This window comes from Suncus etruscus, chromosome 19, assembly GCF_024139225.1.
Source record: "Suncus etruscus isolate mSunEtr1 chromosome 19, mSunEtr1.pri.cur, whole genome shotgun sequence".
Lineage (NCBI taxonomy): Eukaryota > Metazoa > Chordata > Mammalia > Eulipotyphla > Soricidae > Suncus > Suncus etruscus.
The window spans coordinates 30,023,535-30,046,960 of NC_064866.1; the positions used below are offsets into that span (position 1 = coordinate 30,023,535).

At 37.3% G+C, this 23,426-nt stretch overlaps 1 protein-coding gene and 1 non-coding gene across 2 annotated transcripts; both read left to right on the forward strand.

The window, feature by feature from the left end:
* The first annotated feature begins 361 nt into the window (after positions 1-361).
* LOC125997814 (small nucleolar RNA SNORA51) lies at positions 362-487 on the forward strand. Its single transcript, XR_007491829.1, has one exon. It is a non-coding gene; the product is annotated as a small nucleolar RNA SNORA51 (small nucleolar RNA).
* Positions 488-7,532: 7,045 nt separating this feature from the next.
* Positions 7,533-22,283, forward strand: LOC125997304 (acidic mammalian chitinase). The gene is made up of 11 exons (XM_049765753.1): positions 7,533-7,557; positions 8,745-8,774; positions 9,537-9,738; positions 13,265-13,321; positions 15,241-15,406; positions 18,354-18,478; positions 18,659-18,782; positions 19,065-19,250; positions 19,709-19,828; positions 19,931-20,072; positions 22,015-22,283. Exons 1-11 carry the CDS (start codon positions 7,533-7,535, stop codon positions 22,281-22,283), a joined length of 1,446 nt encoding a protein of 481 aa, XP_049621710.1.
* Positions 22,284-23,426: the final 1,143 nt, after the last annotated feature.

Sequence of the window (23,426 nt, forward strand, 5' to 3'; positions counted from 1 at the left end):
TTATTTACTTTATGGGTTTTATGATGGCAGAAATTATTTCCGACAGCTAAGCACACAGTTGTAAATTAAACATGATGGAAATCTAGAGCTCTTTAGAAGCTACTAATAAGTAATGTCTTATTTATTTTGGATTGGTAATTTATTTGGATTGGTAGTGCCAAATTTAATAGAAATATTTCCCAAAATCTAAATAGCATCTCGATCTGGTCATGATAAATAACCTAGGACCACTGGTCTTATTATTTGGTTTATATAATCCTGTATTTAAACATGATTTGACGTAATTCTATCTCAGTTTCATTTTGGTTCTCTTTGGTGCATCAAAGAACTGTCTCGAGTAGTTTTGTTTAGATCACAAACTAGCCTATTTAAAATAAGAAAGCACTTTACACTGACTGTATAGAAAGAGGAGGCACAGTAAATGCACCCCATATACACCTCAACCCAGGCCCTTTGTCTGGTCTGTATTGTGAATTGGGGAACAATATATATATATATATATATATATATATATATATATATATATATATATATACTACATTGTTTCTTTTTCATCCTCTTAAAAATATGTGATTCTCATTGGTGTGATATGGTACCTTGCTGTGTAGTTTTGGGTGGTGATGGTGATGAGTGTTTTAATATTCTTAATATCTACCCTTTGTTTTTTTCATGCAAGTGTCCTTCAACTCTCTACATTTTGTTTTTGTTTGTTTTCAGGCCACACCAATTGTGCTCAGGGCTTACTCCTAGTTTTGTGTTTAAAGATCACTCCTGAAGGTGCTCAGAGGACCATTTTCTTTTCTTTCTTTCTTTCTTTCTTTCTTTCTTTCTTTCTTTCTTTCTTTCTTTCTTTCTTTCTTTCTTTCTTTCTTTCTTTCTTTCTTTCTTTCTTTCTTTCTTTCTTTCTTTCTTTCTTTCTTTTTCTTTCTTTCTTTCTTTCTTTCTTTCTTTCTTCTTTTCTTTCTTTCTTTCTTTGTTTCTTCTCTTTCTTTCTTTCTTTCTCTTCTTTTTGTCTTTCTTTCTTTCTCTCTCTCTTTCTCCCTCGCTTTTTTCTTTTTCTTTCTTTCTTTCTTTCTTTTTCTTTCTTTCTCTCTTTCTTCTTTCTTTCTTTCTTTCTTTCTTTCTCCTCTTTCTTTCTTTATTTCTTTCTCTTTCTTTCTTTCTTCTTCTTTCTTTCTTTTCTTCTTTCTTTCTTTCTTTCTTCTTTCTTTCTTTCTTTCTTTCTTTATTTCTTTCTTTCTTTCTTTCTTCTTTCTTTCTTTCTTTCTTTCTTCTTTCTTCTTTCTTTCTTTCTTTTCTTCTTCTTTCTTTCTCTTTTTCTTTCTTTCTTTCTTTCTTTCTTCTTTCTCTCTCTTCTTTCTTTCTTTCTTTCTTTCTTTTCTCTCTTTCTTCTTTCTCTCTCTCTTTCTCTCTCTTTCTCTCTTTCTTTCTTTCTTTTTCTTTCTTTATTATCTTTCTTTCTTTCTTTCTTTTTCTTTCGTTCTTTCTTTTTCTTTCGTTCTTTCTTTCTCTGTTTCTTCTTTCTTTCATTCTTTCTTTCTTTCTTCTCTCTCTTTCTTCTCTTTCTCTTTCTTTCTCTCTCTCTTTCTCTCTCTCTTTCTCTCTCTCTCTCTTTCTTTCTTTCTTTCTTTCTTCTTTCTTCTTTCTTTCTTTCTTTTCTTTCTTTCTTTCTTTTCTTTCTTTCTTTCTTTCTTCTTTCTTTATTTCTTTCTTCTTTCTTTCTTTCTTTCTTTCTTTCTTTCTTTCTTTTTCTTTCTTTCTTTCTTTCTCTTTCCTTCTTTCTTTCTCTTTTTCTTTCTTTTTTAATAATTTTTATTTTGACCAAATTGGCTTACATATCTTTCACAGTAATATTTTAGGTACATATTAACAATGAATCAGGGGAATTCCCATCACCAAAGTTGTTCTCCCTTCACCCCTGTTCCCATCTTGCATCCCATCTCCTCCACCCTCACCCTTGGCTGCCAGTATAAGTGGTCCCCTCTGGGTCTAGCTTACTACTTAGTGATCATACAACTGTTTGGCCTTGGTACCTCCACTATTTCCCCCTCTGTTTTAGAGGCGGAACTAGATGGTTCAAGTTATGTGGTTTTGTCTGAAGAAAAGAAAAGCAATTAAATGGGGTAAAAATCAAATAAGCCGAAAATGGGCAGGGTCCTTCTAGAGGCCCTCAACCTCAGTTTGAGAGAGGGAATCGAAAAAAGAAGTGAAATACCACAACAATACAAAAAGAGATATCAAATTAAAAAAAAAATCCAGTGAACACTACAGCAATAAAGACAAGCACATAATAACCATGGTCCTGAAATAAAAACATAACAGAGTACAAAAAGGAAAAAAAAGAAGAAATAAAAAATGGAGACCACAACTTCAATATCCAAACCAAAACATAGAAATAAAAAAAATAGTTAAATAAATAAAAATGATTATTTTGTGCTGTTTTTTTTTTTCCCTGTATAGGCACAGTAAATATTGGAGACATTAGAGAGGGAATTCCTTTGACCTAAAAGCTACAGGGTTTTTCCACCTTTGAAGTATACTGTCATGGGAATAACTATAGACTCCTTGCATGTTCTTTTACTTTCTCCTCAGTGCCTTTGTGTTGTATGGAAGGCTTCAGCTCCATCATGGGTGATAATGTCAGACCTCTGTATCCAGAGATCTTGGTATTTGCACAGGTCAAGCAATGGAGCTTATGATGAAGTCTTTCTTTGTGGTTCTAGAAGTTCTGTTCCTTCCCTGTCGTTTTAATCTGTCTTCTGTAGTTGGTGGTCTTGGTCATTGCGCTGATCTTAGTATGGAGCCTGGGATAGAGTCTTTTGTTATGTTTCCAGAAGATCTGTTCAGTTGCAATTGTCTCAGCCAGACCTCTGGAATTAGAGATCTTGTTTGTTGTACCAATAGATCGTAGATCAAAACCTAGAACAGGGCTTTTTTATTGGCAGAGGACCATTTTCTATACTGGAGGGTTTGAACCTGAACCTGTGTGTAAGGCAAGCACTTTACCACCTATATGATCTTTTTGAATTTCCTCCTCACTTTTCATGAGTTATTTATTTATTTTTTGTTGCTGAACTTTATGAGTACTCTACATATCTAGGCTCCGATCCCTTGGTCTGATGTATTGTGTGCAAATATCTTCTCCCATTAACCCTAACTTCAACCCAAATCTGTATTATGATGCAAACACTTTTTAATTTGCCATTGTTCAGTTTATCTTTGTTTCTATTATCCTTGCCAATAGACTCATATCATTGAAAACATCTTTGAGTTCTATATCCTGAAGAATTATGCTTACATTTTTTCAATATATTTTATAGATTCTGATATAATATTGAAGTATTTATACCATTTTGAGCTAAATTTTTTAATGAAGCAAATTAATTCTCATCAAAAAAACTTTAGAGACAAATGTGAGGAGAAAGAAAGACAAATGTGCTTAAAAGAGAACACAGGCTTCTCCAGTGTGGAAGAATTTTATTTTGAATTATCTTTAGAGTATAATCTGAGATACAAATAAAAATTTTTTGTTAGATGATCTAGCCTTATTCCAGTAGCATGTGGCTTTGGTTAATTACTTTTATTGTTGTTTAAAATCAGAAAAAATTATACTTCTCAATTTCTTTTACCCCCAAAGGCTTTGACTACTCAAAGAATTCTATGAGCCTGCATAAATTTTTTTTAATGATAATCCAGAATTTTTGAGGAATGCCATAGGTTTTTGATGGAGATTTAATGACTGTAAATATTTTGAGTAGGATACCTACTTTGTAAAAATAAATAAATAAATACAATAAAATGGAACTCTCCTCATAATTCTGGTGGAAATGTCTGGTTCTGCCTCTTTAGAAAATAATACAGAAATTTCCTAAAAATAGTAAGAATGGAACTCCTATATGATCCAGAAATTCCATTTCTTCGCATCATCCCCAAAGGCACAAAAAAACTATTTCTATAAGATATACCAAATGTATATCTATGTTTATTATGAAATTGTTCAGTGAAGGAAAGAAACAAAGATACAATCAGAGGAACAAGGAAAACACAATTTGTTTCCAAGGGTGTACGTTCTTCAGAATCATCTCTAAAACCTGAGCGCCTCTCAAGATTATTTTGGGGTTCTGTACTTGTATCTGGAGAAGGAAAGGTACAGGGTCAGTATTACAGATAGCAGATGTTGGGGTTAGTCAATAGTAACTTGTAGGCTTCCCCTAATTGGGACCAGATTGTCCTTCCATAAGGTGAGACAAGACAGAAACTTGATACAGGCAGAATCTAGAGACAGGCCTGTTATGATTGAAATCAGACTTCCCTTCAGATGATCATTGCAGTGCTTAGTGCAATAGCCAGAATATAGAAACAAATCAAATATCCAGTGGCATATGAATGAGTAATAAAAAGTTGTGTCAACTATAGAAAAGATAAAATACCTGTGGCTTGGATGGAACTAGAGTGTATTATGTTAAGGGAAACAAGACAGAGGGAGGACATCACTTACCTCTGGAATACAAATAGACTAGTAATACAAGAATATCAAAGGTGAGCATACACTTGGTCCTGAGCTATAAAAATGAGAATGGTTGTAGTCAGAGGATATGGTGAACAAGAAAAGGCTAGTGGTCACATAAGGACCACTTATGTTTAAGGAGTCTTAAACACTTTGGTGCTGCAGAGATAAAATACCTGTACATTAAAACCAGGAATCAACACTATTGTAAACAGGAGACACACATTAAAGTAATTAAAATTAAGTAGCAAATACTATGTTGCTAAGGAGTTGGCATGAGGGTGAAAGGAAACCTAAGGAATTAGTGGAGGGATGCTGACACTAGTGATGGTTTTGGAGTTGAAATACTATGTAAATAAATTTTTGTAAGAGGATGGAAGATTGGACACATCTTGTTAGTACTTCTGGGATACTCCTGGCTTTGCACTCAGGTATCAATCCAGGTGGGCTCCAGGGTTCATGGGGGAACCCAAGTAGGGGCCAGTATCCCAGAAGATAAGTGCCTTACCATCATACCATCTCACTTACCCCTAAAACTCTATTAATAGTTTTGTATTTTAGTACCTAAAAAAATAAATAAAACACAGTTAATTGTGAATATTAGATTTTTGATCTGTAGCTAGCTAGTTATAGCACTGAATCTTGAATGTGGCTCCTTAAAGTTGCTTGGTCCAGAGAATTAGTATTGAGATGCTTGCCTTGGTCTGACCCCACTTCAATTCCCAGTACTACATACGTTACTCTGAGCACTGCCAGCTGAGATCCCTGAACATAGAGATAGAAATAAGCCCTTAGCACCTCTGAATATGCAAACCCACCCCCAAAAGTTTCCTTTTAGAAGCAGGAAAAACAGTAAGTACCAGATTACATAGCTTTATCAGGAGAAATCGAAAGAGAATGTGAACTTGGATCTGAAAATTTTAAGATTGGGATAGCAGTGAAGATAAAGAAAAAACATTACAAGACAGAAATGGAGGGCTGGAGAGATAGCACAGAGGTAGTGCATTTGCCTTGCAAGAGCTAACCCAGGACCAATGGTGGTTCGAATCCCAGTATCCCATATGGTCCCCCGTGCCTGCCAGGAGTGATTTCTGAGTGATTTGACTCACTCACTGTCATTGTCAATTGTCAATGTGGTCAGTGCTCTAATTGGAGTTACAAGCTTTATATCGTGGACTGGTCCTTTTAGCCCTCATCTCTATTGTCTCTGGGTATTATTACAATAATGTCTTTTATTTTTCTTAAATCCCACAGATGAGTGAAACTATTCTGTGTCTATCTCTCTCCCTCTGACTTATTTCATTCAGCATAATAGTTTCCATGTCCATTCATGTATAGGAAAATTTCATGACTCAATTTTTCCTGATAGCTGCATAATATTCCATGTGTAGCACAGTTTCTTTAGCCACCCATCTGTTGTCAAACATCTGGGTTATTTCCAGATTCTGGATATTGTAAATAGTACTACAATGGGGCCAGAGAGATAGCATGGAGGTAAGGCGTTTGCCTTTCATGCAGGAGGTCATCGGTTCGAATCCCGGCGTCCCATATGGTCCCCCAAGCCTGCCAGGAGCAACTTCTGAGCGTGGAGCCAGGAATAAACCCTGAGCACTGCATGGTGTGACCCAAAAACCACCAAAAAAAATAGTACTACAATGAATATAGGTGTGCAGAAGGCATTTCTGTATTGAGTTTTTGTGTTCCTAGGGTATATCCCTAGGAGTGGTATAGCTGGAACATACCATATTGGGAGCTCAATTTCCAGGGTGTTTTTGAGGAATCTCTCTATTGTTTTCCATAAAGGCTGGACAAGACAGCATTCCCACCAGCAGTGAATGAGAGTTCCTTTCTCCCACATTCCTGCCAACACTGATTGTTTTTGTTTTGTTGTGATGTGTGCCAGTCTCTGTGGCATAAGATAGTACCTTATTGTTGTTTTAATTTACATCTCCCTGATGATTAGTGAGGTGGAATATTTTGTCATGTGCTTTTGGCCATCTGTATTCCTTCTCCCCATTTTTTGATGAGGTTAGATTTTATTTTTCTTGTTGAATTATGTCAGTACCTTGTATATCTTACATACTAGCCCTCAAAGGGGCATTTTGAACTATATTTTCTTTGATAAAATAATCACATAACGGGGTTGGAGAAGTAGCACAGTAAGAAAAAGGGTGCTTGCTTTACATGTGGCTGATCTAAATTCAATCCCAGCCCTCCATATGAGCCCCACGCCTCTCTAGAAGTGATCCTGAGCTAGACATAAGCCCTGAGCTCCATTAGGAATGACCCCAAAGTTACCCCCCCAAAGTCACTAAATTATTACATAATCTTAAGTAAGGTAGTGTTTCATAGTCTTTTTCCAACTATAGCCCACTTCTGCCTTCATTTCATTCTTCTGTCCACCACCTCTGTGCCCAGGTTCTATGATATGGTCTCTCTTGAAATATCCTGGGGACTTACACTATTCCTGGTTTAAAAAAAACCTGATGTTAAGTAATGATTCCAAGGAACAGGTGTACAAACATTGTTCAAAAGTACTGTCTGACGAAGTAACATTAAACACCAACTGTACAAATTACATATGAATATTCCATGAAGAATAAAAGATTTTAAGAACAACTAATAACTTCCAAAGGTTTCATTATTTACTTTTCAATAAAGACTTAGGTTTTAATACTAGGCACGAAATGTCTACATCCTAGAAATCTTACCTCACTATATAAAAAGATGCTTATCAGCTTGGAGAACTGCCAGAAAAGCTATTTAGTTGCTATTTTATATGGTGATGCAGCACCCACCCTGTTTTATGCTTAGTGAGTGAACAGATCAGTAGTGGTGTTGGTAGGAAAACATAGTTTGACAATCCAAGGACTGATATTTGTAGGTGAGAATATTTACTGATTTACTGATTAGCTATCAACACACCTGGGCTTACTGTCCCCCACTCCAAAGCCATTGTGATAACCAAGATCACTGAGAATATAAAAGCACATCCACACTCCGCTAACCAACACCACCAGGAAATATGGCAAAGCTTATTCTCCTCACAGGTTAGTTTGTAGTCAAAAATAATGCCTTATTCTTAACTTGACTTCTTTTTCTTTCTTACAGCCATGAAATAGTCTTGTTACTGAATCTCAATGATTCTTATTTCATCATTTTAAATTTTCAGGCGAATCCTAACATATACTAATCTTTCTACCTCTTCTTAGCTTAATTTCAGTTAACTCTGCTAATTTTCTGTATTCCTTTTTTCCATGGGTATAGTTCTAAAAGAAAGACTTGACTTCTTCTAGGGCTCATCTTACTCTCCTGTTCATTGCTCATTTTTTCTTATTCATTTTCTTGCACTGTCTCATTTAATTAAAATACCACTTAGATATTATTTTTGCAATGTGCTTTTGTTAAAATGATACAAACAATGTAAAATGTAAAAAATATAGACACACAATGTGCTTGTGTTCTGGGTATAATTTTTTTCTGGGTATAATATTTTTACAATGAAAATCTCTAGAAACTGAGGCATTATTTATCTTACATCCTACTGTCCTGCTGAGTTAATATATCATAAAAATGTTACTATTACAAAATTGAACATTCAAATTTTTAGTTAATCAACTTTTTTTTAGAAAAAAGTTGTATCCAGTTGTTTATAGTTGTTCTGGAATTATGATTAAAGACTGTATAATTTCAGATTCTTTTTCAAATGAACCCTAACTATATTATAAAATAATCCTATCAGGTCTTGGGCAGAAATCAAAGAGAGAAGTCTCACCTGTACTCCTAATCCTTATCTTCTAGCACAAGAACTAAAAGTGGTTCCCTCCTAAATCCAAAGGCTCCAGAAAATATTAATGTACTATTTTGGAGGCTCCCCTACTGGAAGAATGTACTCATGCCTATTGATTGAGAATAGTACACTTTAAGTTACTCCAGTATGTTTATCTAACACCGATAGTAGACTTAAAATTCTTCATTCATAAACAATATTTTTTCTTTTTTATTTAAATACTGTCAATAACAATAATATTTTACATGAAAGATAGAAGGGAAAGGCATGATTATTTTTTAACTGAAAAAAAGGAAAGCAGAGATTCATTGTTGCTCCTATGTTTTTAAATAACTCCTAAGTAAATGCAGCAGACTAAGAAAACCTATGATAAGTAAGATGAAACTATAAGAATATGATACAGAGTATTTTAAAATTTATTGAGTATGTGTATTTTTCTACCTCTAGGTTTGGTTCTTCTGCTGAATGCTCAGCTTGGTAAGTCCTGGACTAATACTGTTTCATCTTTGACATTTGACCATCTCCTGACATAAATTTTGTTCTACAAATTAGTCATAATACTTAATGTCTGATTCATGTTATATGTGATTTTTAATATTATAGTACCACCTTTAAAAATTCTATCTAAAATTATCTGTTGATGTATAGCCAGACTAGGGCATGAGCTAATATCTACTTCATTGAGATATATATTAACCATTGAAGATTCTATTATTAGGTATTAAATACCACTGTTTTGTCTATATGTATGAGGGCTATAGCCTTATTGTTGTTTCTAGAGCTGTTCTTGACTCCACGCTCTTGAAAGTCAGTCTCAGTAGTATATAGGGAAGCATACAATGCCAGGAATCATGATTGGGCTTCCTGTACTCAAAATACTTGCTACATCCCATTAAGCTCTCTCACTCTGGCCTTTGACTTCCATTATTATATTATTTAGCATGACCACCTAGGAGTTATAATTTGGTACTCTTTGAGTTTCATAGAACTACTGGAATTTTTAAATAGGTTAATAGGTTTATCTAAGATCCCAAAATGAATCTGTCAAAGTTAAAACTACTCCCAATGCCTAGTTTTTAAGTTAGAACATTTTAATTCATGTGCAAGAGTATTAATAATCAACACCCCTGTGCAGGCATCTGAGACAAAAGGAAACAGAGGAAAGATTAAAAAAAAAGTCATGGTACAGTATAATACCATCTAAGTCAGCCATTGTTCTTTCTCCTTAATAACCTACAGGTTCTGCCTACCAGCTGACATGCTACTTCACCAACTGGGCCCAGTATCGGCCTGGTTTGGGGCGCTTCAAGCCTGATGACATTGACCCCTGTCTCTGTACTCATTTGATCTACGCCTTTGCTGGAATGAGGAACAATGAGATCACCACCATCGAGTGGAATGATGTCACCCTTTACCAATCTTTCAATGGCCTGAAAAACAAGTAAGAGAAGAGGGGTGATTTAGTAATTTGGTATCTCTCAGGTACTTCAAAAGTAATGTGCAAATAATCAGAGATCTTAAAACTGCACATTTGTCTGAGTTGGGGACAAAGACTGCATTTCCAACAAGCTTTCAAAGGTGTTACTGATACTTTTGATCCAGGAGCTACACTTGAAGTACCAAAGATATAAACAATGGAGCACATTGCTTGTTCTAGCAGATATTCAAAAACTATTAGTTCACATCTCATCTTACCGTATTTTCCGGCGTATAATGGGCGTATAAGACGACCCCCTAATTTTGCAGTTAAAACATAGATTTAGGCCTATATTCGCTGTATCAGACAGAACGTTCCTGTGCTGCAACTGTATGTACCACAGTGAGCCAATCACAACAAGCAAAGGTTCAAAGGTTCTACTGTCATAGACTTCCTCTCTGACTCTGGCCGATCTGAGCAAGCTTTTGACAGTGTAGATTCGGGTCCAGAACATTGTCGAATTTGCATGCATAAAAAGCCTGCTTGGATTGGCTGAGTCAGAGAGGCGGTCCGAGCAGCCTTGCAGTGATTGGTCCCTTATCATAGGCACCTTTTCTGGCAATTCCCTGGTGGCGTCAGTTAATCTCCCCAAACAGCACCCCATCCTGGGACCCTAGCACTGAACCACCAACACGGTTAGCTGGGTTTTGCCAGAAGTGGCCCCCAGATCTCCTGAGTACTGTTTGGGAGCCCCCAAGAAAGAGATTTGGAAACTCTGCGGCCTGATATATTTTTTGTTTCGTTTAGCGGCATATTGAAGCATTTTTCGGGATATACTTGGCGTATAAGACGACCCCCGATTTTTGGGTTGACTTTTTTTTGTTTCAAAAGTCATCTTATACGCCGGAAAATACAGTATTTACTTTCATAAGAGTCCGTGAGATTTGCCATTCTGAAAACTATTAAGTCAGAAGAGTTTGCTCTATTTTAATAGAATTTAAATATATATCCTGATAGTCTTGAGAGTATCATTATGTTATGAGTAGTACAATGTGTAAACAAGCAAAATGTGCTTAACAAAATGCGTATAGTCAATGCATGTGTCACATAAAAGGAAGTTCCTGAGGTTACCATACATTTTAGGTTTTGCATTATCATTTATAACATTGATGAATAAATACACGTAACATTCCATAAGACACCTGAACCCTGCAAATAAGAAGGATACTTGTTCTTGAAAAGAATTATTTCAGGTAGACACTGGTTTATATCAGGAGAAAGTAAACGTCTAGAAGTTAGTAGCTGCAAAATCTGGAATCATTAGCTACATTCAGTAAATTAAATAGGCGGCATATCTCACAATGATTGTGTTCCAGATACTGGCAAAGCATCTTCTTCACAGTATTTCTGATGGTGAAACAGCTCTTGGATTACCCTTGTGTGTGGTTTCCCCTTTTTTAACCTTCTGTGGATTGCCAGTACCTCTGTATTATTTCATCTTCTCACTTACGGTCTTCACCTTAATTATTCATAAATCCTTTCAAAATATCCTCAAAGAGTTCCATAATGGGAAGTTCTGGATATATAAAATTTCCAGAAAGAGACAAAGATCGAAAAATATTGGAAAATATTAGAAAATGTTTGACATTTCAATGATTTGCTATAAACTTCTGCAAGTTTGAAGATGTGGCATTCTCGCATTATTTTATTTTTTTTTATTTTTTTGCTTTTGAGTCACACCAGGCAGTGCTCAGGGGTTACTCCTGGCAGGCTTGGGGGACCCTATGGGATGCCTGGATTTGAACCACCATCCTTCTGCATGCAAGGCAAATGCCTTACCTCCATGCTATCTCTCAGGCCCTGCAGTGGCATTCGTAAAAGCTCTCATAGCTCTGGCTTTTCTGCAAAATCAGCATCTACTTTCAACTCCTTTTCTTTTGGAGCTTAAAAAAAAAAGACTGACCTCTTCAGTTTCAAGTTGCTTGTTTCCTTTTTTTAATCTTTCCTTCTCAGCCACAGGAATCCCATGTTTGCAGCTTTGGTTGCAGATTCATGGTTTATTATCTTTGGAGACTTAGCTTCCAATGTTTGGCCCTCTTGGCTCAATCCTTTGCTGAAGTGAGAGCAGCCAGTCATATGTCAAAAGTCATGTGTGTCAGTCAGACCCACTGAGTTTCTGGCAGGTGTTTGTAGGAGGTTTTTCTGAACCAGAAAAAAAAATAATCTTCAGTTTCTTCAGCAGTGGGGTTGTGAGTAGCCTAATGGTTGGGCAGTTGTTTCTCTTTCTGGGCTTCTCTGAGCTTCCAATCTTTCTTCCACTGTGCCCTCTTCCAGCTTCCTGGATGAAGAGGATCAGCTTCACATGGTTAGCCCTTTCTAATTCCCAGGAGCAATGAATCTGTGGCCTTTTTGTGACCAGATATAGCCCTTGCATATACCTATCTGTTCTGTTGATGAGGCAGATTGCAGGATCCGTCCTACTTCCTTAGACCACCAGGCAAGGGAAGTTTTAAAAAATTATAGTTGATCCCATGACAATATACTCCAAGGACGGAGAAACCCATAACTCCTAGGCCAAGTGAATTCCTTCTCAAATGACCCCAATATTTACTGTGCCAGGGCAGGAGGGGGAAAAAAAAAGCACAAAACATTGTTTACTTTTTATATATTATTTTTTACCTTCATTTAATTTTATTATTATTATTATTATTTTTACTTACCTAACTATTTTTGGCCGATTTCTCTGTTTGGGTGTGGTTATTGAAGCTGTTGTCCCCAGATATACTTATTTTTTCTCTTCTTTTCTTTTCTTTCTTTATGGGCTATGTCATGTTTCTTATCTCAAGACCATGGCGGTTTTTTTTGTTTGTTTTTGTTTTTGTTTTGTTTGTTCTGTTGGTTTTTTTTTTTTGTACTGATGGAATGTTTCATTTTCTTTTTCCTCCTTCACCCCTCAAATCGATGATAAGAGCCTCTAGAAGGACTCTGCCCACTTTCAGAGTATTAGACTTTTATCCCAGTTTACTACTTTTCTCTTCTTCAAACCAAACCACGCAAATTTAACTAGCTAGGCCTGCCTCCCAGTTAGAGGGGGAAATTAGGGAGACACCTAGACCAACCAGATGCAAGACTACTATGTAGTAGGATAGGTACATAGGGGACCACATATTCTAGCAGCCCTGGGGGTGAGGGAAGAGGATACGGGAGATAGGACAAAAACGGAGGTGTAGGGAGGACAATTTGGTGATGGGAATCCCCCCAGATGTTATGTAAATATTTAACTAAAATATTATTGTCAACAACATGTAAACCACTATGATCAAAATAAAAATTATATTTAAAAAAATTGTGGGCACAGTGAAAGAGCAGAGAAAGAGCAGAGAAAAGAGGCAATGCCCTGGTGGAGAGGACAATCTCCTCTCAGAGTCCCTTGAGTCAGTGTTTGGGTACAGAGAGAGCAAGCACCATCCCATTTGCTCCTAGGTTGCTCCATCTTGGCAGACCCCGCTCCAGGATTTTGAAATATCTCCTTTCTACCTTTGCTTTCCAGGAACAGCGAGCTGAAAACTCTACTGGCCATTGGAGGCTGGAACTTCGGAACTGCCCCGTAAGTCCTCCAAGAGATATGGGTATTCTGTCACTCATAAAATACAACTTGGGACTTGAGCGATATAGTACAGTGGGTAGGACGTTTGCTTTGCATGCGACTGACCCCAGTTTGATCCTATGCATCCCATATGATCCCCAGAGCTTACCAGGAGTGATTCCTGAGCACAACGTCAGGAGTAACCCCTAAGCACCACTGGGTGTGCCCCAAAAACAAACAAAACAAGCAAACAAAAATCTAACAACCTAGACTTCAGAAGCTACAGGTATTGATGCAGGAGCAGTGGCAGAGGGTCTCTGTTCATCCATCATTCCCATGTACTTCAATATTTTCAGGCCTTTAGCATTTCATCCCTGTAAATATTGAGTAATAAAAATGCTCAGAGTTAAAGAGATAAAAAAAATTTATTGAAAAGTAAAAGAGGAAAAAATTCACTAGCCAGGAAAAGATCCCTAAATTCAATGTGATGCCTTTTAGAGGGGATTTCATAGGAAACTTAGTTTACCAAGTGTTTGTTACCAAGTAATTGTTACAAAATATGGAGAAGATTCCCATTTGTTCTCCACAAATTAAAAACTCTGTTAACTGAGTCCCTTTTCTTTCTTGTTTGTGTTTTGAGTGACCCCTGGCTTTGCTCAAAAATACTCCTTCCTCTTGACTCTGAGCTCAGGGGTTATTCCTGGGAGGCTCAAGGAACCATATGAGGTGCTGGGAATCTAGCCTGGATCATCTATATTCAAGACCAATGTCCTACCCACCTTGATATCACTTCAGTCCCAACTAAATTCCTTCCTATAGTTAAGTTCCCATTAAGGCCAGAGAGGCTGTCATCGTAGATGTGTTTGGTACTCTTTTGACTATCATAGTCTAACTTGTTATCTCTCCACCTCCTAATAGCCAGCCCTAGCAAGGCCTTGTGCTTAACTTAGTTCATTTGTCTTATGTAAGGCCTTGACAAACTAGACAATCCCTCAGTCTCAAAGATAATGGGAAAACTGCAGAAGTACTTAGAATGTACAGTGGAAACAGCTAAAATGAAACCATTCCTGGCATATGGTGCAGGGAAATTGAGGCTTCCTCTGTCATTACTAAGACTATTTATTAGACATATATCTATATAAATTAATTACTATATCAGAACTTCAATATTATATTTAATATAATATATTTCGTATACTTATGTTTGGATGGCTATTTGGGAACCCTGTTTACAGAGACTTAATAATTAAGATCCCTAAACAAGCTATACCACTTCAAGAGCACACTCCCCCAAAAGGGTGTCAGGACTCTCTTTCCATTACCTCTTTGGGAAAAGGAACAAGAAGTTATGCAAATAAACAAGGATATACAAACTTTGAAGGATATATACAAGAGTACATCATGGTATACAAACCTTGTATACTTTGAGTGCATACACATTTAGTGAGAAATTTGGAAAGATTATAGCTAATCAAGGTAGCCAGGTGTTAATAGCAACTAGCATAATCTGGGAGAGAGATCAAAGTTAGGTGGATAATGGGCTGGAGAAATTTCACAGTAGTAGGGCTTCTGCCTTGCACACAACTGACCCAGGACAGACAGTGGTTCAAATCCCGACACCACATATAGTCCCTCGAGCCAGCCAGGAGTGATTTCTAAATGCAGAGCCAGGAGTAACCCCTGAGCACCACCAGGTCTGACCCCAAAACAAAAAACAAACAAAAGAAAAAGGAAGGACAAAGTTAGGTGGATAATGAAAGAAGGGTGTGTTGAGCTATCTTGACTATGATTGATTACAAAGGCAGGAAAGAAGAAAACAAAAAGTGATTTTAGTCAGGTTTACAGGTTCTGGTGTAGAATCAGAAAAAGTATTTGACTATACTGCAAGCGATTGAAACACTGAGGTAAGGCTTCACCCTGCCACCTTTGGGTCTCCTCAGCTTCACCACTATGGTTTCCACTCCTGAGAACCGCCAGACCTTCATTGCTTCAGTCATCAAATTCCTGCGCCAGTATGAGTTCGATGGGCTGGACTTTGATTGGGAGTATCCTGGCTCTCGTGGGAGCCCTCCACAGGACAAGCATCTCTTCACAGTCCTGGTGCAGGTGAGGAGGGATGTGGCCACTATATTTGATCCATGAGGATTCAAAACCTACTCACCCATTCTCTTTCAAAATAATATGGTAGTCAGAATTGTAGCCATGCTTAAATACAGTCATGCATCCACTCAAAGAGCATATGGTAATAACAATGAATGTTGTGTGACAGGCATGCTTTTTGAGAAATCATGATGTTTCTCATCGTAATATCTAAGATATATCTTGTCATCTTTACTAACAGATGAGAAAAATAAGTTATGAAGAGCTTAAGAATTATACCTAATATCACATAATTGTAAGTTTCCTGGCCATTCAAGAGCCCAGGTGGCAAAGAGTTCATTGAACCTAACCATTAAAGTAGGTTACTATTATTGAATATGTACTCTATAATTGACATTGGATTAGGTGACAGGCTAATGATACAAATTAGGCACAATATTTGACTGTTTTAAAGACCACAGGATCTGATGTTGAGGACTGAAAACAGTTAAAGTACATTCTGGCAAGCCATACGAGAGATGTATGCAGGATGCAAAAGCAACAAATAGTGAGTACATAATTCTGCTCTGGAATATAATTAGGAAGATATCCTTGGAGAAAGCAATATTTGAACTTTGTCTTGAAAGAAATTGGAGTCAAGCAGTAAAGGATGGACTGAAATTACTTCGAAAAAGGCAAACAGAGATGTGTGGATAAGTAGGTGAGTGAGAGAAGCTACAAAGAGAGCAGGAATCAGATTAGGTGAGGCTCACATTTTTGTTTTGGGGCTACACCCTATGGTGCTTAGGGGGTTCTCCTGGTTCTCCACTCAGGAATAATTCCTTGCAGACTCAGAGGACCACATATGGTGCCAGGGATCGAACCCAGCTCAGCTGTGTACAAGACAAGAATCCACCTGGCACCAAGAAGCGAACTTGGGTTTTACTCTCAAGAACATGGGACATATTTGGAGAATTTTTAAGTGTGAAGAGACATAATAAAATATGTGGTATTAACCATGCAAATGAATTAAAAGTTAGGTATGGAAGTCAGAAGAGAATTGGGAGGCTATTTCATTAAATAATGTTAAGGATACCAAGACTCTACCAGTGAGGACACAAATGGGATATAAACAAATGATTTTAGAAACTAGATTAATAGAATTTAGAGATCAAATGGAAATAAAGATAGTATTTTTTTACTTGATGCACTGGTTTCATCATGAATCTATTAAGATGGTTGAAGCCAGAAGGATGGCTGTCGTTGAACAAAATGAGTAAAAGGAATCTGTAGGAAGGTCTTCTGGAATGACAGTAAATATTGCCTGTAGACCTGTTTGAAATTAGGACCCCCTAAAAAGTGTTTATTATTTCATTGCAATGATTGACAAGAGTAGGTGATTAAGTGATCACCAAGAAAAGGTGAATGAAATGAGAAAAACATTAATATTTATTGTTACCCCAATATTTTTCTATTCCATCCCAGATGGTCAATTATCCTCTGAATAGTATATTAAGGAACTTTCCAGTTGAAAAATTAATCTATTTGTTGAACAATTCTGGTGGTCAGGAAGAATATTCTAATCTTGGCTAAAACATTTTTTTAGTCTTTGGTTTTAGACCTATACATAAAATAACAAAGGGTAAAACTGACCTTTTTTATTGAAAAAATAGTTTATTTTATTGTATTGGTGGATCTAAGTGAAGTTTAGTCATCCAAATATTTAAAAATAAATTTAATGGACTTAGATTAAAAGCAAGCAGTTCTTCAAAGGAAAAAAGTAACACGTTAGATCTGAAGAAAATTCTAGGTTGATTATATGAAGATTTTTTTTTTTTGAATTACAAGTTTTTCACAGTTATATTTAAGGTACATAGTGACAGTAAATTAGGGCAATTCCCACCACCAGTGTTGACCTCCCTCTGTCATTGTTCCCAGCTGACCTTTTAGGGCTGAATAACAAGTATAGTAGATAAAGCTTTTATGTAGCATATCCCAGTTCAATTGCTGGTACCATATATATTCCTAAAGCCTTGCCAAGAGTTATCCCTGAGCACAGAGTCAGGAGTAAAAACTGAACACTGCAGAGTGTGACCCAAAAAGCAAAACATTAAGTAAATTAAAATAAACAAACTGCCTCTTTTGAAATATATTGATTCAATATTTGAAGATAGCTATAATTTCCCCCTTTAATTTCTCTTCTTACAATTATATATCCTAATTTTAGAAATTATTATGGGTTCTACTGCTGGACCACAGAGTTCAACAATCATACTTAGAAATGCTTTGGGGGGGCCGGGCGGTGGCGCTAAAGGTAAGGTACCTGCCTTGCCTGCGCCAGCTTTGGACGGACCGCGGTTCGATCCCCCGGTGTCCCATATGGTCCCCCAAGCCAGGAGCAACTTCTGAGCACATAGCCTGGAGTAACCCCTGAGCGTTACTGGGTGTGGCCCAAAAACCAAAAAAAAAAAAAAAAAAAAAAGAAATGCTTTGGGAACAGTAGTATAACTCTCTGGTGTATGAGTTCTACTTATGACCTATCTAATAAATTACTATGAGGTGTTAGTAAATTTATTCAACTTTCATGCATATTAGATTGCTATAAGACTAAGACGACTGATTTATCTCTATCTACTTACAGAAATTTTGAGAGATAAAAGTATAAAAATTTGGGGCCCAGAGAGATAGCACAGCGGCGTTTGCCTTGCAAGCAGCCGATTCAGGACCAACGGTGGTTGGTTCGAATCCCAGTGCCCCATATGGTCCCCCGTGCCTGCCAGGAGCTATTTCTGAGCAGACAGCCAGGAGTAACTTCTGAGCACCGTGGGTGTGGCCCAAAAACCAAAAAAAAAAAAAAAAGTATGAAAATTTGAGAAAGCAGTTGATAAATCAAGAGCCTCATGCAAAATGTATTATTACTAGCTAACCTTGAACAATATTTGTATATACATGATTATATATATTTGTTCTCTAGGAAATGCGTGAAGCTTTTGAGCAGGAAGCTAAGCAAGTCAACAAGCCCAGGCTGATGGTGACTGCTGCTGTAGCTGCTGGCATCTCTAACATTGAGTCTGGTTATGAAATACCTCAGCTGTCCCAGTGAGTGATGCTCTATTCTCCTCCTATAGGATTTATTGTTCCAAGCAGACCTGTTCATTAGCATGCCATGCTACTGAGAGACATTTTCTAGAGAGAAGGCTTTGGAACTGCTATCTATTGCTTGTATAAAAGTGATAAATGACCTTTAGAAAGGTACTGAAAGCTCTTATTCCACCTCAGATATCTGGACTTCATCCATGTCATGACCTATGACCTTCATGGTTCCTGGGAGGGATACACTGGTGAGAACAGCCCTCTCTACAAATACCCAACCGATACTGGCAGCAATGCCTACCTCAATGTGGTGAGTTCCAATATAATTGCAGATGAAAACTAAAGATGAGACTGCCAATCATATGGATATTTGGGGGAGAAAACAAATTCTATAAATCTGTCAATTTGGATACTGTCCGCTCATCTGGCTGATCATATCTCCTGAACTACAATTTTATAAAAATGTTTCAGAAGAATACCAATGAGAGCATTTGTCATTAACATTGTGTAATAATACCAGGGAATTAATTGCTATTCCTAATTGTGGGTTCTAAGCTGAGTGGGGCCCCTAGCTAACTTGTAACCATTGCAGGAATATGCCATGAACTACTGGAAGAACAATGGTGCCCCTGCTGAGAAGCTCATTGTTGGATTCCCAACCTATGGACACAACTTCATTCTGAGCAACCCTTCCAATACTGGCATTGGTGCCCCCACCTCTGGAGCTGGTGCTCCTGGGCCTTACACCAGGCAGGATGGGTTTTGGGCCTATTATGAGGTAGGTACTAAACTGTTCCGTAAATTGATGTGTTGAGCAGTTATTTAGAGTTAGTATTTGCAGAAAGACTAAAGGTTTGTTCTGCTTACTATCTATCTACTTTAAACTCAGACATCACTCTAACTACTTCAAGTTTCTATCTAATCTAGTAGAGAGAGCACTAAGTAATGCGTGCTATGCATGCTAATTCTCAATAAAATATAGATAAGGGCCATTTGTATTTACAAACAGGGAATAACCATATCACAAAATTACTGTGGGTTTCCAAAGTTTATCATTAAGACTAGGAACTAGATACAAATATTTGAAAAGGAACTTTATTTTCTTTGCTAGAAATAAGCACCCTTAATCAGAAACTTGGGAGAAATCCCAGTTGAAAATGGGAAAGAAAAGTCAGACAATATTATATTGTTTCACAATTCATACTTAGAAGATTAACATACTTTATTTTTGTAAAGATCTGCACCTTCCTGGGAAAAGGAGCTACAGAGGCATGGGACGCCCCTCAAGATGTGCCCTATGCCTATCAGGGTAATGAGTGGGTTGGCTATGACAATGTCAAGAGTTTCAATATCAAGGTAAGGCCAGTCTTTTATTTATTTTTTTTTCTGACATGCTCAGACACAGCTCTTAAGTCTGGGTTAGTAAAATGACTCCTGATCAATTCTATCCTTAAACAGGCTCAGTGGCTCAAGCAGAACAATTTTGGAGGGGCCATGGTCTGGGCCATCGATCTGGATGATTTCACCGGAAGTTTCTGCAACCAGGGCAAATTCCCCTTAATCTCTACCCTGAAGAATGCCCTTGGCCTGCGGAGTGCAAGTACGTGACAGCAGAAGATCAAGGGTGTATAAATACTCTTTCCCCAACTCAAAAAATAGCAATAACAGCTACTCCCCCCACTGCCAAGAAAGCAGCTTTTCATTTCTCTCACCTTTGATACCCAACTGAGATATTGGTATCACATCTTTCCTTACCCTTGAACGTTTATGTCATGAATTGTATGCTCTTGGGCTTATCTTGAAAGATAGGATTGGGGGTAATGAGATTTATTTGGTCTGCTAAGGTTTTTGTTTTTTTGTTTTTTTGGGGGGCCATACCCGTTTGATGCTCAGGGGTTACTCCAGGCTAAGTGCTCAGAAATTGCCCCTGGCTTGGGGGCACCATATGGGACGCCGGGGGATCAAACCGCGGTCCTTCCTTGGCTAGCGTTTGCTAGCCTTACCTCTAGCGCCACCTCACCGGCCCCGGTTTAAGGGTATAAAAACCTAAGAAATTAAATTGACCTTCTATATAAGGAACTACCATTCTTATTAAAGTCTCTTTTAGATTTTGTTCATTTCTTTCTTTCTTCTTTCTTTTCTTTCTTCCTTTCTTCTTTCTTTCTTCCTTTCTTCTTCCTTCCTTCCTTCCTTCCTTCCTTCCTTCCTTCCTTCCTTCCTTCCTTCCTTCCTTCCTTCCTTCCTTTCCTTCCTTCCTTCCTTCCTTCCTTTATTTCTTTTCTTTCTTTCCTTTCTTTCCTTCCTTTCTTTCTTCTTTCTCTTTCTTTCTTTCTTTCTTTCTTTCTTTCTTTCTTTCTTTCTTTCTTTCTTTCTTTCTTTCTTTCTTTCTTTCTTTCTTTCTTTCTTTCTTCTTTCTTTCTTTCTTTTTCTTTCTTTCTTTCTTTCTTTCTTTTTCTTTCTTTTTCTTTCTTTCTTTCTTTCTTTCTTCTCTTCTTCCTCTTCCTTCCTTCTTTCTTTCTCTCTCTCTTTCTCTCTCTTTCTTTCTTTCTTTCTGTCTGTCTTTCTCTCTTTCTTTCTTTTCTTCTCTTTCTTTCTTTCTTTCTTCTTCTTTCTTTCTTTTTTTCTTTCTTTCTTCTTTCTTCTTTTTTCTTTCTTTCTTCTTTCTTTTTCTTTCTTTCTTTCTTCTTTCTTTCTCTCTCTTTCTTTCTTTCTGCTTTCTCTCTCTTTCTTTCTTTCTCTCTCTTTCTTTCTTTCTTCTCTTCTTCTCTTTCTCTTTCTTCTTTCTTCTTTCTTTCTTTCTTTCTTTCTTTCTTTCTTTCTTTCTTTTTCTCTTCTTTCTTTCTTCTTTTCTTTCTTTCTTTCTTTCTTTCATTTCTTTCTTTCTTCTCTTTTTTGGTTTTTGGGTCAGACCTGCGACCCTCAGGGGTTACTCCTGACTCTGAGCTCAGAAGTAGCTCTGGTAGGCACTAGGAACCATATGGGGTGCTGGGATTCAAACAACCATCTGATCAAATTAGCTACTTACAAGGCAAATGCCCTACCACTGTGCTATCTCCCCTGCCCCTGTTCATATATTTCTTGTGTATTAGAAATACATATATCTCACTTAGAGGAAGCAGTCTATTCTTTCCAAATTTTCTAATTTCTAATGTATATTAGTGAAATACATATATTTCACTTAGAGAAAGCACTAAGTATCTATTTTTTATCAAAATGTTCTCTTAGAGTTTATTTGCTTGTCACCTATGCACATATCCTAGAATAGTGTTTTGCACATAATGGCTAAAATGTGTGCTGAGCAAATTACATTTCTAGATTCTCTGTAGAATGACAGCATAAGGGAAGAGAACTAAATTTTAAAGTCAGAATGACTTAAAAAGATGTTTTATTCTGACTCCTTAATATGGAATTATTTTTGACAACTTCAGTTTTATGGATCTAACTTTAACCCACCTCTAGACCATCCCTCCAAGTAAGTCCCAGAAGTCTAGATTATATTAGGAGTCACATCTCATAATCAATTTGCTCTTTTGTTGTTTCAGGTTGTAGTGCCCCTGACCAGCCCATTGAACCCATAACACCTCCTCCTAGCAGTGGTAGTGGAAGTGGAAGTGGAAGTGGGAGTGGAACTGGAAGCTCTGGAAGCAGTTCTGGAGGAAGTGGATTCTGTGCTGGCAAAGCCAATGGCCTCTATCCTGTTGCAAATAACAGAAATGCCTTTTGGCACTGCCTGAATGGAATTACCTATCAGCAGAACTGTCAGGCTGGACTTGTCTTTGATCCCAGCTGTGAGTGCTGCAACTGGCCTTAAATTAGTTCTGTGTCTCCATTCCCCCTGTGTTTTGAAGAGTTTCTTTGCTGAACACACTTTATTCCTACCTAAAGTTATGCAATAAAACGTTTATGTAAAAATTTGAGTCTCCTTAGTTTTAAGTGATTTGGGTGAAAAACTTTCTTGAGTTAAAAAAAAAAAAGAGATTTGTGCATGGGGGTAAGTGGTAAAAAAAAAAAAGTGTGAATTTAAGAGGTGGAGCCAACACCATAGCTGTACTTTATCTGTCTACATTTATTTTATTTGTTTGAGATTGAAAGCTGAGAAGCTGTTTAAGAATTTGGTAGTAGGATGGAATGAGGACGTGGAGCATATAGTTTTGTAACTTGGTGACCAACTTTAAGAAGGAACCAAGTGAGTCTATTTCCTGAGAACATAAGCCTGCTGGTTTACTCAGGGACCACCTCGACTGACATATCAGAACTGTTCTAGTTATCTTCTGGATTGGCAGTTTGGGGTGTTTATCCAGCCTTAAAAGTTGTATTTTCATAGGAAATATACATCTATTTGAATTTTTTTTTTGTTTTTTTGTTTGGGGCCCACACACAGCAGGGCTCCTGGCTTGCTCCTGGGTTTATGCTCAGGGATCACTCCGGATAATGCTGGGAAACCATTTGGGGTGTCAGGGATTGAACCCAATTGATCATGTGCAAGAGTCCTACCATTGCACTTTCTCTCTGATCAATACTTGTTTTTTTTTTAAACAAATTTATTTATTTTAATTTAATTTTTTGGGGGGGGTCACACACGGCAGGCCTCAGGGGTTACTCCTGGCTCTATGCTCAGAAATGGCTCCTGGCAGGCTTAGGGGATCATATGTGATGCCGGGATTTGAACCACAGTCCTCTGCATGCAAAGCAAATGCCTTATCTTCATGCTGTTTCTCTGGTCCCCCAAATTTTTTATTTTTAATTCATGATATTTTTAAGCACCATGATTACAAGCATGTTTGCATTTAGATTTCTTTAGACACTCATCCATTGTCGGGCATCTGGATTATTTCCAGATTCTGGCGATACTACTGCAATGAATATAGGTGTGCAGAAGGCATTTTTGTATTTTGTTTTTGTTTTCTTAGGGTATCTCCCTAAGAGTAGTATAGTTGGGTTATATGGGAGCTTT

Bases quoted from the DNA above. Each gene is read 5' to 3' on its own strand.
- LOC125997304 (XM_049765753.1), top strand. From the start codon at position 7,533: ATGGCAAAGCTTATTCTCCTCACAG. The intron at 18,479-18,658 runs GTGAGTGATGCT...ATTCCACCTCAG, and splicing joins GAAATACCTCAGCTGTCCCA to ATATCTGGACTTCATCCATG. The intron at 20,073-22,014 runs GTACGTGACAGC...TTGTTGTTTCAG, and splicing joins CCTTGGCCTGCGGAGTGCAA to GTTGTAGTGCCCCTGACCAG.